At 30.0% G+C, this 17,281-nt stretch overlaps 1 protein-coding gene across 1 annotated transcript; it reads right to left on the bottom strand.

Moving 5' to 3' along the window:
* Positions 1-676: 676 nt before the first annotated feature.
* On the bottom strand, positions 677-13,282 carry LOC107167722 (tubulin beta-1 chain-like). The gene is made up of 8 exons (XM_015516892.2): positions 13,109-13,282; positions 4,651-4,762; positions 4,455-4,580; positions 3,984-4,381; positions 3,714-3,899; positions 3,495-3,634; positions 3,116-3,377; positions 677-935 (listed from the first exon to the last, which is right to left on the bottom strand). Exons 1-8 carry the CDS (start codon positions 13,163-13,165, stop codon positions 861-863), a joined length of 1,356 nt encoding a protein of 451 aa, XP_015372378.1. The 5' UTR covers positions 13,166-13,282; the 3' UTR covers positions 677-860.
* Positions 13,283-17,281: the final 3,999 nt, after the last annotated feature.

The following is a 17,281-nucleotide window of genomic DNA, read 5'->3' as shown; positions in this document are numbered from 1 at the left end:
GTTATAACCTAGCCTACCTATAGGGCAGTAGCTGCATTAAATCCGGTCCAGTTTGTTGTTGAGACGGCAGACTGGTTAAAATATTCTAAAACTGTGATTGATCGAAGTCAATTGTGAATTGGTTATATAGTGGCTAACAGGCTAACCATATTTTTTGTTCCAAAATCCTTTCCTATAGCCTATAGGTACCGCTTAAACTACGCCGTATAGTTCAATCCTACTAGGACTGTGTGTTCACCATAAATTATAACATTTTACGGTGAGCTGTGAAGATCTCTTAGACGCTTTTCACAGAAACAAAATCTTCCACATTTTGAACATTTTATCAGTAGGAATAATTGATAAACATTTAAATATTTTACCACTGTAAATAAATATTGACCAGTATCGATAAGTTGATGTTTTTTGATTAGCGGCAGCTCACCACGTAAAACTTCGGTAAATCGACTGAACCGGAAATTCAACATAACATGTAGTGTCGCTTAAAAAGTCATCGAATTAAAAAAAGGAAACGAAATTCCACCATGTCGGCCGAAAATTACCTGAATACGCAAATGTAAAAGTAGGTATATAATTTTACACCGTACAAAAATTATGCATGTGTGATGATGGTATATTATTATATAGGTAGGGATTTGGCCCACGGCGTTACAGAAAACAGAATTAAAATATGTAATTATTATTCGAACACAGCATTCGTTTAATAAACGTTTTAAATTACTAACGACACATATCAATCAACATTTAACAAATGCAATAAGAGTTTATAAACATTAAAACTCAATATAGTCAACGTACAACATAAATAATTCATAAGTTGAATAACCGTCATAATGTACATAATATTCAGTTCACAATACTCAGTAATCTTTGTTGTCATCGACCTCTTCGACAACTTCTTCGTCGTCAAATTCGACTTCTTCGGCTGTCGCTTCCTGCGGACAAAAATATGAAACGTTGTTTTAAATATTTAACAAAATTTGACGCCCCTGATTTAGAGAAAAACATGTAAACCATATTGAAGATAATTTTCATGTTATAGGTACAGTTTTCGGTATTTACCGACAATAATTATTAATTATATATAATATATATATTATTTAGTAATATACATCAAGGGGTCCGGCCTTTTGTAGCTGCATGTCCAATTTACACAATTATAAACACTATGGGAGCAGTCATAAGAAAAAATATTTTTATTCATATTTTATTTTATAACAATCATACGTATCGTACCTACACAAGTTATATTAAAGAATATGTCTATAGATTAGTACTGCCACCGAGCCATCTCTCAGCGTCTTATTTTTTTTTTTTTAATTCATCACACTGCACTAAAATTATTAAGGGCGGGGGATTGGAAGTTGCGATTTTCTATCTTTGTCTAACACACGAACAACATGGGATTATAGACATGTTCTATATGACCGATTATACCGATCGATATACCTAATGAAGCGATAAGAATTCTGAAAACAGATTTGAATTTTTCACCAAATCTTCTTGAGATCGATCTTCCCACATTTTTGATTTTTTAATTTAATCTTCTCCAAAAATTAAAATATGTCAATTTTTTAGTTACTCTGTTTTAATCTATCATTTTTAGAATTTTGAGGGATATCAAAAATGTGGGAAGGTCGATCTCAAAAAGACTTAACAAATTCAAATATGTTTGTAGAATTCTTATCGCTTCATTATATCAATCGGTATAATCGGACAAAGAACATAACTATAAAATCCTATGTTGTACGCTTGTACGTGTGTTAGACAAAGACAGAAAATCGCAGCTTCCAATCGCCTTAAATAAATTTATTCTATAAGATATTTGATGATACACATCCTACTATAAATTATATGGTAATAAGTGGCTCAACTACCTGATAAAGTGGTAAGTTGGCAAAGTAAAACTCTAGAGCCCCCTTAATACAGATATTAGCTGCTCAAAGGACTAACAATAAAAATTTATTTTTATTTTTCACATTAAAATTTTTGTTTTTTGAACATCTACGTATAATTTAAAAGGTATAGTTATATTAGTATATTACGTTATGAGTGATACATACAAGATAGTAAACGGGTACCAATAATTATGTTTTAAATATCCAATTTTCTTCGTAGAATATCATCGGGGCATAACTTAGGGGCGGAGGACGATTAATATTCAATATTTTCGTTATTCATTAACAACTACCGTCTACCATTATACTCGCATATGCGGTATACCTATTTGGCTATTAGTTAATAAATTTGTCAGAATTAAATTGTTTTAATAATTAAGTGTGGATTATAGTTACTCGTCGACAACCGACAGTCATAGTTGTTAATCAAAGTAAAAGTTTTATAGTATAATAATTTGCATGGCATTGAGACAGTATACCTACAGTTTTTTAGTGTTTTATAATTGTTATACACTGTGACTTATAGAATTGTTTTTAATTTTATGAAATTAATGACTAAGGAAAGAATTTTTATTTGCTGATGGCTTGGCTTCCAAGTGTCTAGTTGCGTTACTGATGATAATCCGGTTAATATTATGTTCTATTTTATTTTATATTTATATTACTGGTTACTGGTTGCTATGGAATATTAAAATGAATAATATTATTCCACAGAATAGATTAAATTTAATAATTTAATATATTATTCTGCGATTATACTATTATCATAAATCACAATACGCCATAAATAGAAAATAACAATAAAATGAAAAAGTACGGACAGGCTTGAAGCACACATTTGTACAAAAAAACCGCTACACTAATCTTTGTTGTGTCAATAATTATTCATCAATAGATATCAAAATTGCTTTGAAATATTCTTTTAAAATAGTAAAATTTAGAGATGTACTCTTAAAACCACAAAATCACTAAATGCGAATTCAAAAATATGCGCTGTAAACTTTAAATATTTTTTTCGTTGTAGTAAAAATAATTTCAAGCTCAATAAGCATAATAAATATATATGATTCACTACATTAGGTATTGAAACTAAGAAGATAAAAATTAATTTTTCTGCATGCGAATTTTGTATGAGGTACAGATGTACCACTTAACTGACCACTTAACGTTTTCATTAAAGATTAGATATAAAATAATAATTTAACGATTCATGGTACCTGGTATTGCTGGTATTCTGATACTAAATCGTTCATATTGGATTCGGCTTCGGTGAATTCCATTTCATCCATTCCCTCACCAGTGTACCAATGCAAGAATGCTTTACGGCGGAACATGGCTGTAAACTGTTCGGAGATGCGTTTGAATATTTCTTGGATAGCGGTAGTATTACCAATAAACGTTGCCGACATCTTAAGGCCTCGGGGCGGTATGTCGCATACGGCGACTTTAACGTTATTGGGTATCCATTCCACGAAATATCTTAACAAAATTCATCATGGTTGTTATTATTTATCATCCCATAATACCAAGTTACCGGTAGGTAATAATAAAGTTATTGGTAAATATTAGTTTTATTTATTATATGGGTATACGTACCCCGAGTTCTTATTCTGAATGTTCAACATTTGTTCGTCGACTTCTTTCATAGACATAATTCCTCTAAAAATGGCGGCTACTGTTAGGTAACGCCCGTGTCTAGGATCGCAAGCTGTCATCATGTTCTTGGCGTCAAACATCTTTCGTATACAAAAATAAACGATAAAACACATATATCGGCATTTAGCATTAGCACTTTCCGATGTAAAAATTACGCACTTGTTGTGTGAGTTCGGGAACCGAAAGTGCTCTGTAAGACTGACTACCCCTAGCTGTAAGTGGAGCGAATCCAGGCATGAAGAAATGTAACCTCGGGAATGGGACCATGTTGACAGCTAACTTTCTCAAATCAGCGTTTAACTGACCGGGAAACCGAAGACACGTCGTCACCCCAGACATAGTTACCTACAACGTGATAATGTCAACTGTAATATTTTTATTCAGTGGATGGCATTTATTAACATTAAAATATCAAGAAGGACAACTCACGGAGACCAAATGATTAAGATCACCGTACGTCGGAGACGTCAATTTCAGCGTCCTAAAACAAATATCGTACAATGCTTCGTTGTCGATACAGAACGTTTCATCCGTGTTTTCCACCAACTGGTGAACAGACAGTGTGGCGTTATAGGGTTCCACCACGGTGTCCGATACCTTCGGAGATGGAACTACACTGAACGTGTTCATTATGCGGTCGGGATATTCCTCTCGGATTTTCGATATCAACAGTGTACCCATACCGGATCCTGTTCCACCACCCAAAGAGTGAGCTAATTGGAATCCTTGCAGACAATCGCAGTTTTCGGCCTCCCGGCGTACTACATCCATGACAGAGTCCACCAACTCGGCGCCTTCCGTGTAATGACCTTTAGCCCAATTGTTACCTGAAAGCAATCATTTTTTTAATGTGAATAAAATTGAATTAAAATGTTTTGGTACACTAGATGTTTATAGTACCTGCTCCGCTCTGTCCAAAAACATAGTTATCGGGTCTGAACAGTTGTCCGAACGGTCCGGAACGGACCGAATCCATGGTGCCAGGTTCCAAATCGACTAGAATTGCTCTAGGAACATACGTTCCATCTGAAAATACAATGTTGGTTAATGATTATATAATTGAACTATATACGACTAGGATTAAAAATCTACTCACGGGTGCTGGCTTCGTTGAAGTAAACATTGATTCTCTCCAATTGTAAATCGTTGTCACCATGATACGCACCACAAGGATCGATACCATGTTCATCCGAAATGATCTCCCAAAACTATAAAACAAATTTTTCATACACATAAAATTTAGTTACCTACAACAATGCAGTATCATTACTAATAAATATTTATGTGGGTGGTTACATTGTTTATCTACTTGTATATAATGTTTTAATATCTCATCATCATTCATCACATGAATGTTATAAAAATTATAATAGTTATTACTATTATTATAATATTAACACGAAACACTAGAAATTATAAACCTATACGTTTTTAAGAATTATTTGAAAAATTATTACTTAACATAAGGCTTAATACTATAAACTCAAACAGAAGTTTCAGTTTCAGTAACTGAACGGTGGGATTTTAATTGCATAACATAGTTATATATTATAATGTGTCAGATTAATAACTGCATTTAAATTATTAAGTTTTAATAATAATATACTTAATAAAATAATAATGTAATCAATTTTTCTATTATCATCAATATTCAATATAAATAGAGTAGTAGGTAATGTACGCATTTTGTATGCATTCAGAGCCTCAAAGGTTAACTTTAGATCAAGAGAATTTTAGCTAATAAGCTCTGTTAAATACTTAATTTATTTAAGGTAAGACAAAACACATCAATTTATTCATCACAATAGATTCATACATTTTTATAAAACTTCAATAACAATAACTTGAACTATATGTATGTAACTTAATAATTATCTAATACACTTGAGATACAAATCGTGAAGTATACAGCCGTAAATTGGCGGCTTCTTTAACAAGATAATAACGCCATATAGGTACCTAATACCTTTACATTATTCACATATTATATTGAAATTTAAGTGATCGTCTCATTTAACTGTTTCGTTGAAAGTATAAACAAGGTATATTGAAAATAACAATTTTAGTTTAAAATAGATAGAAATCGAATTTCACAGACTATTTGTATCTAGAATACCTAGGTATTTATATTGTATTTTTTTTTTATTTGATTTTTTTGAAAAACTACTACGTTCACTTATACCTACATATTTAAATTTATTTCAAAAATATATAATATAAGTATTTGTAAAGTTTAGGAGTTATAACTTATAAGTTTATAAGTAATTGTGAACACGGTAAATAGATATTTTACTACCATATTTAAAAAAAAATAATATGTTTATATTATATGTTTTATAACTTTTTTCTAAAACAGAATACATTTTCAAATAATGCCATAAACAAAGTATATTATAGATATATATTTTTGATTATTGTCTATTTGAAATTTTACCAAATTTTGAGGGGGGTGCACCAAAGTTCCACTCAGCTTCACTAATCTTAACTTTAAATACTTATAACTCATAATCTACGACTTTTTCAAAATTCAACTTTCATAATATCGAAGTACTAATAAACATATTATACTTTATAATGCATGTCAGCCATGTCATCATTAAAAAAAGTAAAACATTAATTAGATATAATAAATACTCGATAGAAGGCATATCTTTTAGATTCTGAACGAAGTGATGAATGTATTGATTTTACAATGATGTGTGTGTTTTTTTTTTTTTTTATGTTTGTTTTTGTGTCTGTGTACAGCATAACTAGTCGAAATAATGCTTCAATTTCAAACTTTGGGGGTGGTTTCCGATGTAAAAGTGAATATCCTTGGTGCATTATAGAGGTGAAAAGTAAATATTTTCCAACAGTTTTCAAAAAAATCGAGAAAAACAAAAAAAAAAATGACAGAAAAACGGGAATTTTTACGCAAAATCAGTTTTCGACCAAATCGATATTTTTAAATGGTTGTTATTCAAAAACTAATCACTGCAAATACTTGAAATTTTCACCAAATGTTAATGTTAGTGATATCTATTACTATATATTGTTAATGTTAGTGATAAAAAAATGTTGGACAACCAAAAAAACATGAAAATTTAATACAAGGTTCCTTATGAGTTGTTCTAATTGTAGCTAAAAAAAAATTAAAAATCGTTAGTCACAATTTTTTATTATAAGCGTTTATAGTTCAAATTTTTACGACATCTGTCGAAAATGCGATAATTTGCAAGTAATTTTGAAGTTGAAAAATCATAAAATTTTTTGTGTTTATAACTAAGGATTAAAAATACACCACTAAGTTTTCCATAAGTTTTCCTTCAAGTAGCTATAGATAAAACTCGAAGGATCATTATAGGAAAAATTTTAAGTGCGTTTGAATTTTAAATTTTTACGAAATAGCGTAACGATAACGATTTATCCTGAAACCATTTTAAATATTTGTTATTATTCAAAAAGTATAAGTAGAAAATTTTATCAGTTATTTAGATTGACATTTTCTTTACATGATTTAATTTTCAAAATATTTTGACTTTTTTTGAGATATTTATAGACGACTGAAATTTTCAATGTCTGAAAACATTTTTTTGAAGTGTCAATAAAATTTTTTTGGCCCTATCAAAATACTTGAAAATTTAATGCAAAGTTCCTCATAAATTATTCTTATAGTGAATAAAAAATTATAAGAATACATAGGCATAATTTTTTTTTATTAGCATTTGAAGTTCAAATATTGACAAAAATTCGTCAAAAACATGAATATTTTTTTTTGTGTTTATCATTACGTTTTGGGGTGGTAAAAATGCTTCAACTTTTAACTTCAGTACCTTCTTAAATCAGAAAGTGAATCTTGTTAAAACTTTTGGGGGATCAAAAGTAAAAAATTCTTATAATATTTTTCTAAATAATCGGGATAAACTAACTAAAAATTAACGGAAAAACAGGAAATTTTATGTACAATCAGTTTTCGACAAAATCGATTTTGATTTTTTATGTAACTTTAAAACGAATGACCATTGACCATTGATACATGCAATTTTAGCCGAATGTTTAAATAAGTACCTATGTTCTATCCACCATGAAATTTTTAAAAAAATTTGACTTAAGTTGAACTATTCATAGGTATATGCAATTTTCAATCATTATTAGTTTTTTTTTTAAATTAAAATCGATAAAAATTTATTTTTTTGGTAGAAAATCTTGAAAATTTAATACAAGGCTCTTAACATATTATTACAATAGCAGTTCAAAAATAAAAGAAATTCATAGTTACAATTTTTTTTTATAAGGATTCAAAGTTTGAATTTTGACAAAATACGTAAAAATCACAAATTATTTTAAACTAAAAATTAATAAAAAATTTTCTTTTTTAAACTAAGATTTAAAAATTTAATATAAGATTCCATACAAGTTTTTCAATCTTTATCACACAAAAAATGTCCACCGGAAATGCAAATTAAATTTTTATAAGCATTTGAATTTCAAATATTGACAAAAATTCGTCAAAACCATGAATATTTGCGAATTATTTTGTAGTTCAAAATTCATAATATTGTTTGTATTTTTATTTAAGGTTATAAAATTCAACATAAGTTTTGCTTCAAATAGCTAGAGAGAAAATTTGAAGCGTCATTATAGGAAAAATGTTTGAACGTTTGAGTTTTAAAATTTATGAAATCGCGTAATGATAACGATTTATCCTCAAACCAGGTATTCGTGTATATCTATGATAATTTAAGGTATTATGAATTATGATAGCTACATGATAACTACACTAATTGATTAACCATGCCTCATGCAAAATGCGACTTAATTGAAAAATCAAATATTTGTTTCAAAATAGAAAATATGACAATATTTAAATATAATATATCCTAGACTGACAAATCATCTCCGTTCAGAATCGTTTTTCGTATACAATGATACCTATCATTGCATTCAAATTTAATCCCATCCATTACAATAACCTACTGTACAGCAGAGTGACATCCTCGACTTAGTCGCTTTTTTATAGTAATTTTGTTTATTTCTAACTTAAATGAGTTAAAATTGTGTGAAAAAATTATTTTGAATAACATTATAGTTTTCACCCGGTATATAAATATAAGAAAACGAAAATATTTATTATTTATTATTTTTTCAACATTTGTTTATATATTATTTATTTGACAATACGTATTAAATTTAAATCAGTATTATTATTTATTTATAGTACTAATTAGTCATTAATAAAGACAATAAGGTACTTTTTATTATTTAAACATACGTACATATAGTTAACGAACATTTTAATAGCAGTAATTATTCCATTTCCTCAAATTATGCTGAATAATATGTTTTATGATGTTTCAAAAACTTTGAATAGTTAATTAGGTAATAAATAATAATCGTCATGAAGGTTATTTTCAATTATGAATTGGGCTAAGGGCTTTCATTAAAGTTAACCTGCCAATTTTATTGAATAAATATATAACATTGAAGAATAACAGAGCCAGGTAGATATGCACGGGCAACATTAAAACAGCCCAACCCCTAATAGAAAAATATTATCAAGCTATATAATTTGAACTACCTTCAACACAGCCCATAACTAAATATATATAATACAAAACAACTAGATCCAACATAATATTATATTTAAGAAAGCCCGAACGGACACATCAATATTTTGTAAAAAATGTATCGGTTAGACCCAAACCGAGACCTTATTATATAATACCTGATGCAAAATCCAGCCAGAAATTAGGTATAACATTAAATAAATAAATAAAGTATGTACCTAACATATAACTGACCTGACACGTGACCTAAATACTATGGAAAATAATATAGGAGGAAGCTATATCCGCATGTTTCGTATCCATCAAGTAATAAGTGTAATGGAATTCACACTACCGTCCAGTTTTTGCCTATTTTCAACTTAATTTATTTAAATTATATTTTGTAGTTTAAAAACCTGATAATCTATGCTTCAACATTTTAATATAGTTTCAACCTTTCAACCCAGGAAAAATAAACTGAAATCGTACATACATTACGACATATTGCAATTTGGTTTATAATTACCTAATATATAGTTTCGGTATAGGTAAATACTAAATTCATAGGGACCTCGGTAATCGATAATGAAATAATAGATAAAATAAAAATTAATATGTGAAGCCTAAAAAAGTTTTCTTATGCTTTTATTAAGTGTTGTTTTAACACAAAAATTGATCGATTTTTAATTTATGTTTTATAAATTATGATCATTGAGCTTAAATTTGCATTGTATGTGCAAGATATTTCTAAAATGAGAATTATACTTAGTAAAAATAATTTTGTAAAATAGTGTTTATTGGATGTTTGCCTTATATTCTTATACATAAAAAAAAATATATATTTTAAATTACCTATAGATTTTATTACTTTTGTATATCTACGCGTAGGTACCAGATTTTTTTTAAAAGCACTGAGCCACTGACCTTACCCAATCTCTTAAGCCCTAACGTGGCAAAATTAAAACAGTCTGACACTAAATAAAAATATTTCCTCCAATCTGTACCCGATCAAATTATTGTTTTAAATACACGGACTTCCGTGTTGATGTGTTTATTAAATACATTGAATTCAATATTATTATCATGTATTTATTAGTATATTGTCAAATTTGACATGATTTTGAAAAAAATACCCATTGCCTAATAGTTACTTAATAGTTACTTAATAATAAAATATTATTTCTAAAGACAAAAATGCAGTCCCACGCCCCCATTAATTTCATTTTTTAGATTCATAGTATAATTATAAATTACTATGATAGCATCTATACAATAGTCAATATCAATGTTTGGAATAGTTGTACTTATATAATATTTTGATCAAGACATATTATTTCCTGATATTGATAATAAATAATATGATGATATCTATATGATAACTATAACTATATAATATCACACAATAACAGTTAATCCATTAATAATAATTATCAATGAATAAACTTATGATTCCTAATTTATACATTAACAAGTTTTTATATAGTACTTGATATGAACTAAAAATATATTTTAGAAAAATACAATGTATTATTTATTTTATATAGAACTAAAATTTTTAACAAAAAGATTTTAATTTTATCCATGCAGTTAACCACGGGGTCATTGCTTAATATGATGTATAATAATATTAAAATAAAACCGATAATATAAATATATATTATAATGTAGCATCAAGTATAATCTCTTAACCTAGTTTATGTAATAATATGAAAATGATAAATGAAACAAATACAGTAAAAGTCGTTATTTTAGTGAGATTTTCAAAAATTCTAATGTGCTATTCGGTCCATTGGACGCGCGCTTTTTTGTAGAATACGTATAAAAAACAAAAAATGCACACAATATAATAAAATATCTAAGACTCGAATTAGGCACCGGTTACATAATTTAATTATTTTACAAACCCTAACGCAATCGCGTCGACATAGGCTATATCGCTGAATTAACGTTCAATGACTCAGCAATCGATAGTAGTGGTTGCTTAAAATGTATGGATATATTATGGACGGTATGGTTGTGTGGGAAAATGAAGTCCTACAAAAATTGGACTAGTTTGTCTTTGTATTAATAGTTTAATAGTGTTTAAAACGCACATCATCGATGTTGATACACTTTGCATGTTAATGCATGCGCATACGTTTTCGTGTACACGTGTTAAAACAACCGATAAGCCTATTAAATATTATGTGTAGGTAAATATTAAAACAAAACAAATTTGTGACGATGACTATTAAAAACGTACCTAAAGTACCTATATAATAATGTACGTATGCTACCTATATTATAGACACACGGTGAGGCCGTTGTGCAACCATTTGTTTACAATGATTTTTGTATTGTCCAAACGCCTCGTTCAACAAAATGCACACAACAATATTATGTTTTCAATGCAGAGCTATTGCGACAGAGGGAATTGAGGAACTAATAATCTCGGTCAGTATTCCGATGCGCTGATGTGGGTTTTCGAGTTTATCGATCTCATTCCCACTGTGGCTGGGCGCCAGGACTGCACTTACGGGACGTCGCAAAATGGCAAAGTGCTATGCCGGAAATAACGAATGATAATTAAGGCATGTCGTCGAGTGTGTATATACGACCAAAATCAGTATGCAGTGCAAGATGATATATGCGGTGTTGCCTGGACGTCTCTAAAAATATACTAGGGAGCTTTTGGAACGGAACCAACATGCAAAGAAGTATTAGAATAGTTATAGTTTATAATGTTAAGTTAATAGAAAAAACCCAAACACGTCGGACAGAGGAGACTAGAACGGAAAAGATAGATGAAAAAGAACGTAGTCACGTACTCTTGTAGATAGGGCACTCTGGTACTCATACGTTGTACAGTAAAGTTATTAATTAGTAAACACTGACATAGAGTATTCGGTTTTTTCGGAGATAGTTAACAATCGCATTGTTGGGTGCATAGTACACGGAGAATACCTACCTAACGATTGTTGATTAGCGCCAAATATAAGACGTTATAACTCATAATATTATTATATAGGTACACCTATTACATAATATAATTAAATTATGCTGGTTTTTTTTTTATGACAGCTGCGGGTGCCGGCTCAAGCCAAACGCAAAAACACTATGAATATAGCGGCGGCAAAGTACTCACAAAACACAAAACATCATCTAATTAATTATTCGTTCCCACCTCGATTTAAGCAGGTCCCTACTTACAGCGTTAATTACTCATACTATACATAAACATTGTTTTAAATTTAAAAGCTCCCCCCAACAAGCTGGACTGTCAATCGGTTTTGAAAACAAAATGTGTATCAACTATCAACAAGTCTAGATGTTCATCGATTACAACGATATTATAGGTAATATTATGAGTGACAACACTGACAACAATCGCATTACGAGTATTCGTTGTATTTCGTTCGACTTGATGAAATCGTCGTTTTTCCAGAAAACTCGTGAACCCAACACAAGTGCGAAATGATAAAATAATGAAAAAGAAAACCTCGTGGCTCGTTTCGGTTATTCGCCCGGCTGCCGCGCATCGTATTCGTCATAGGTACTATTATATTGCATTACAACATTCGTTTTGAAAGACCGCCAAAACGACACGCGGCGAACAATAATATTATAATATTTTATTATGTTTCGACTAGGTTCGAGTGTACGTTTACACCGAAACACGTGTGGCGGTATTCCGAGAAGGCGGAAAAAAATCCGTAATATGATAAATTAACGGGAAACTAGCAAAGTAACAGCCGTGGCGGCGCTCGAGCGAGCGAACAGTGTACGTGACGCGTATCCCAATGTATCATACAGCGCGCGCAGGCAAAGCTGTAATGTTATTATCATAAATTCATAACGTACGGGCGTTACCTATGGCGGAAAACTACCACCGAACTTTACGTGTGATTTTCAAAAACGTCAACGATACAATAATCTGTCTATTTTTCTCAACATCGAGATTATTCGTTAAAAATCGTTTACGTATTTAATTCGAAAACGTATCTACAACAAGGATAATAACAATTATGCACGTTGGGGTCTTATGTTTACCTTGGCTCCGATTTGATTTCCGCACTGACCGGCCTGTAAATGCAAAATCTCCCTCATGACGATGCGTCTCGAAAATCGTTGGCGGTTGTAATTGAAACGTGATTTGTCGCCGTCGATGTCGTCCGCCCACGGTGCTCGCGTACGGTTAGCAGTTTGCACACTGCGACCACCGCCCGGCGACCGCCGCCAAGCCGGGCCCGCGACCCCCCGCTCGCCGACGGCGTAACGCGAACACGCCGCTACAGATTACGGACGAGTTGAACCATCGGGACACGGTTGGGGGTGGTCAAGGGGATGGTTGGAGGGGGGAAATCACCACACGCACGCATCGGCGCAACAGAGACGCACACGGACACTCGCGCACGAGGACCACCGCGTACCTCCCCCCACAGTCACCCCACTAGACCGTCGGGAACCCGGGATTATAATTTTTTTTTCACGCATTCCCGTCGCCGTTACGTATATTTTTCGTGCCTAGCTATGTCGCTATGATATGGTCTTTCAGGGGGAGAGCAGGAGAGAGAGAGATTTGTAAAACACGACGAGTGCTATTTATATTAATAGGTACATATTACCTCCACTGCCTAAACCAAATTATTTTATTCAACCATACCATCTCTTCAAATAGAATTACGATCCTTCCTAGTATGCTTCGTCGACGATCAAATATTATACAATTGTCACTAAACCGTAAATAATTGTAAAATTGTATTATAGTAAAATAGTAGGTAAATATACATAATATTATAGATGGAAGATATGTTAAATTGATATATTTGTGTGTTTTTGCATATCGCAATATATATTATATACATCGTATCTGAGCAGTGAGCTTAGTGAGCTTGCAGTGAGTGCCAGTCGTTGAACAGGATTTTGTGAGAAAAATACGGATGACCGGAGTTCCTTCCCCTATTCAATTTAAACTAGTTTTATCTGTTGACCACTCCGTCACGTGCTACGTCTACTTTTTTGTATAGCCAGTAGGTTATTAAATTATTACTGTACTACAATGGTGTAGACAGACGTGTGTGGTTTAAAATGGTCGTTTACTGTTTAGGTACATTGCAGCATCCTACAACAGTTGTAACAGCTGACTTATTCGATTATATAATATCAGTGTCGCTGATTTTATTGTATGATAATATCAGTAACTATCCATGATTAAATCTCAACTACCAATTTTAATCTATTCTGTGATATTAGTTATCTATAAAATCTATAACAACTGTGATACATTTATACTTTATCCTATTATTTAGTTTATTATATTGTCTATTATACTTTATTCTACAGTATATTATATACTAATACGAGAGCACACACATATGTACTAAATAATAATAGTATTACATAATTCCATAAAATATTTAAATATGCATTAAAAATCATGAAAATAAAGAATAAATTTGCAAAACAACGATTTAAAAATGTTCAATCGCCAAATAGATAAAATAGTTATTAGTAAAAAAATAATGTATGAAATTAAATCGTTTATTTGATAATTATTAATTTATTAGACATAAATATGATAAAAAATAAATTTAACAATAACTAAATTATAAGTATTTAAAAGATCTTAATACTGACATTTTTTGTCTTTGACTTACAAGTGCGTTATATATCAAATTTACGCTCAGTAGATCACGTGTAGCTTCGTTTATTAAAAAATTAGAGAGAATCGACCTCTTTTGAAACTAGATTTTAAGTATTAAGATAAGGTATTTGTGTTATTTATATTAGGCTTTTCACTTGACATAGTTCAATTTAATTTTAATTGAATCAATTAGGTCAGTTTTTAAGTGCGTTGTGATGAGCATTTTCAATTTGTGCTATATTATATATACGCAAAACTTGAATAAAAATTGAACTATCATCGTTAAAAAAACCACATAAAAAAAGAAATTATGTTTTTACAATTATGTTTCATAATAAGTCGATTCACTCTAATATTTAAATTAACGAAGCTACACTTGATCTGTTGAGCATATAATTTATGTATAGCAAAACTACCTGAAAATGCTAGTGATGTTATGCCTATTTAATACAAAACAACTAATTTTTTTGAAGAATTCGCTTAGCAAAACTACGGACTTGAAAAATTCACTTCCTGTTAGAAACGGTGCAAATATACTATAGTCTATAATATATTACAATATTCATATTGGTTTGTCGAAAATCGATAGTTTCGTAGCCATCAATATTTGTTATAAGAATTATCTATTTGACCAAATATTATTCACATATAAGTTATACCTCAGAACACAGATATAGATAAGGTTTTGAAAACTATAAATCATTATTTCATTTCATTTTAATATGCAATAAATATCATAAATATGTAGAAATACGCAAAGAAACAATTGTTGTCATTTGTTTGAAACTAGATATATTACAATTCGTAAACATTAGTTTTATAATAAACGTGAAAAATCCAAAAATATAATAAGAAAAACAATAATATCTGAATATATGATTACAATGATTACATACAAATCAACGTTTAATGTTAAGTAATGGCCGGGTGTTTAAGAAATAAGAATTGAGTCACGATGGACCTTTCAAAAATGGGATCGGTTAGATAACTTGGAATTTTAAAATGTATTATATTAATATTTTAAATAAATTTTAAAAAATATACGAATAAAAAAAAACTAGGTTTATGATTTTGTACGATGTTTAGCTTGTTACCTAACCTAACCTAAACTACCTCGATAGACGATAGTCACTTTAAAAAGAGTTGTTTTTGAATAATATATTTATTATTTTAATTATTATCTATTTTAAATTGGCTGTATATAATTGTATTTAAATTTTATTTAATAATATCGTAATGTAGGTGAATTATAACAAATGTATGACTTATACATATATACATAGTTATATTGGATTACAATTGAATTGAATTTAAAATGTATTTATTTATTTATTGGAATCATTTACTCCTATTATATATACATATAAGATATTCAGGTGGTAGGACGTGTCTATATCATCGCTCATGGCTCATGTTATACATTTTTAGTTTTGGGTCCGCCGATACTTTACAAAGTTAGAGGACACTTTAATAAGTCAGTCGATTATATAATAAAATCTCTATAATATAATATACCTAATATTAATTATTATGTTTATACTATTTATGTTATAAATCTGTAACCTAATTTCCGGTAGCCGGTACCATTTAAACATAACACCTAACATAAAAGATTTTTTCGATTTGAATGGGAACCGGAGTTACTATATAATGTTTTTAGATAGTTATTTTATTTTAATTAAACATACAAAATATGAAAGTGTTAAAATGTATAGTCTAACAAAATTGTAAGAATGATATAAATAAAATACATTTTGAAATTTGTTTTTGTTCAATAGGTACCTACTAGGTACCTATAATTATCTCATGTTCAAATGTGAATTTTAAATCGTCTTAGTTAAAATAAACTATTAGGAATTAGTGTTGAAAAAATTAATCTAAAATATAAAATATTTTTTGAACGTTTATTATTTATTATCCACGAATACGCCGATTCTAGCTCCGCGGGTGTTCGAAATCAAAAATTCTTTACAATTATGATTTATAAATCATTGATTCTTATTTATTGCTATATTTTATAATTTACTTTGTCAATATAATTTTAAGAAACACCAACACACATTAACCGCACCTCTTTTGAGACAGCCCTTGATATGGTCTGAATATGAAGTGGAAAGGAATTCTTGTCGTCAAACACGGGAGGTGTTAATATACTTGTACAACGGGAGCCGTTTGAAAATTAACCTTTTGGTAGGTAAACCAGAGACAAATGGGAAATGGCCCATAAATCAAGTATACGATTTTCGGTTTGAGTTTATTAGTGGGATGGGATACTTCATGAATTATTGCGGCCGGCAGACTTAAGTTTTATATGACTGGGATTTACTTGCGGTCATATATTGTAATAATTATCAGTTCATACTTCATATCAGCCTACAAGTGTTACCCTGCAGGAAAGACCACGTGGAGGTAGATTAAATCTTGTTTTTATCTTAATGAATGAAATAAAAATTACAGATAGCTTATTTTAAAATTGAATTTAAAAAAAGAATAATAATAATTGTTTTGGATAAAGCTATTTAAACTTAACGGTTTTACAAAATTAAACTTCACTTATTTCTTTTAGTTTAAGTTTTTTC

Source organism: Diuraphis noxia, unplaced genomic scaffold, assembly GCF_037042655.1.
Source record: "Diuraphis noxia isolate RWA-SAM2 unplaced genomic scaffold, SU_Dnox_SAM2 contig0004, whole genome shotgun sequence".
NCBI classification, from domain to species: domain Eukaryota; kingdom Metazoa; phylum Arthropoda; class Insecta; order Hemiptera; family Aphididae; genus Diuraphis; species Diuraphis noxia.
Note: the sequence above shows the minus strand (reverse complement) of the source record. Positions and strands in the feature narration are given on the sequence as shown.

What these genes read in the sequence shown, in the direction of transcription:
- LOC107167722 (XM_015516892.2), bottom strand. Translation starts at nt 13,165, where the DNA reads ATGAGGGAGATTTTGCATTTACAGGCCGGTCAGTGCGGAAATCAAATC. An exon ending in TTTTGGACAGAGCGGAGCAG is followed by an intron (nt 4,382 to 4,454) that starts GTACTATAAACA and finishes GATTGCTTTCAG; the next exon opens with GTAACAATTGGGCTAAAGGT. An exon ending in TTCCCGAACTCACACAACAA is followed by an intron (nt 3,635 to 3,713) that starts GTGCGTAATTTT and finishes TGTATACGAAAG; the next exon opens with ATGTTTGACGCCAAGAACAT.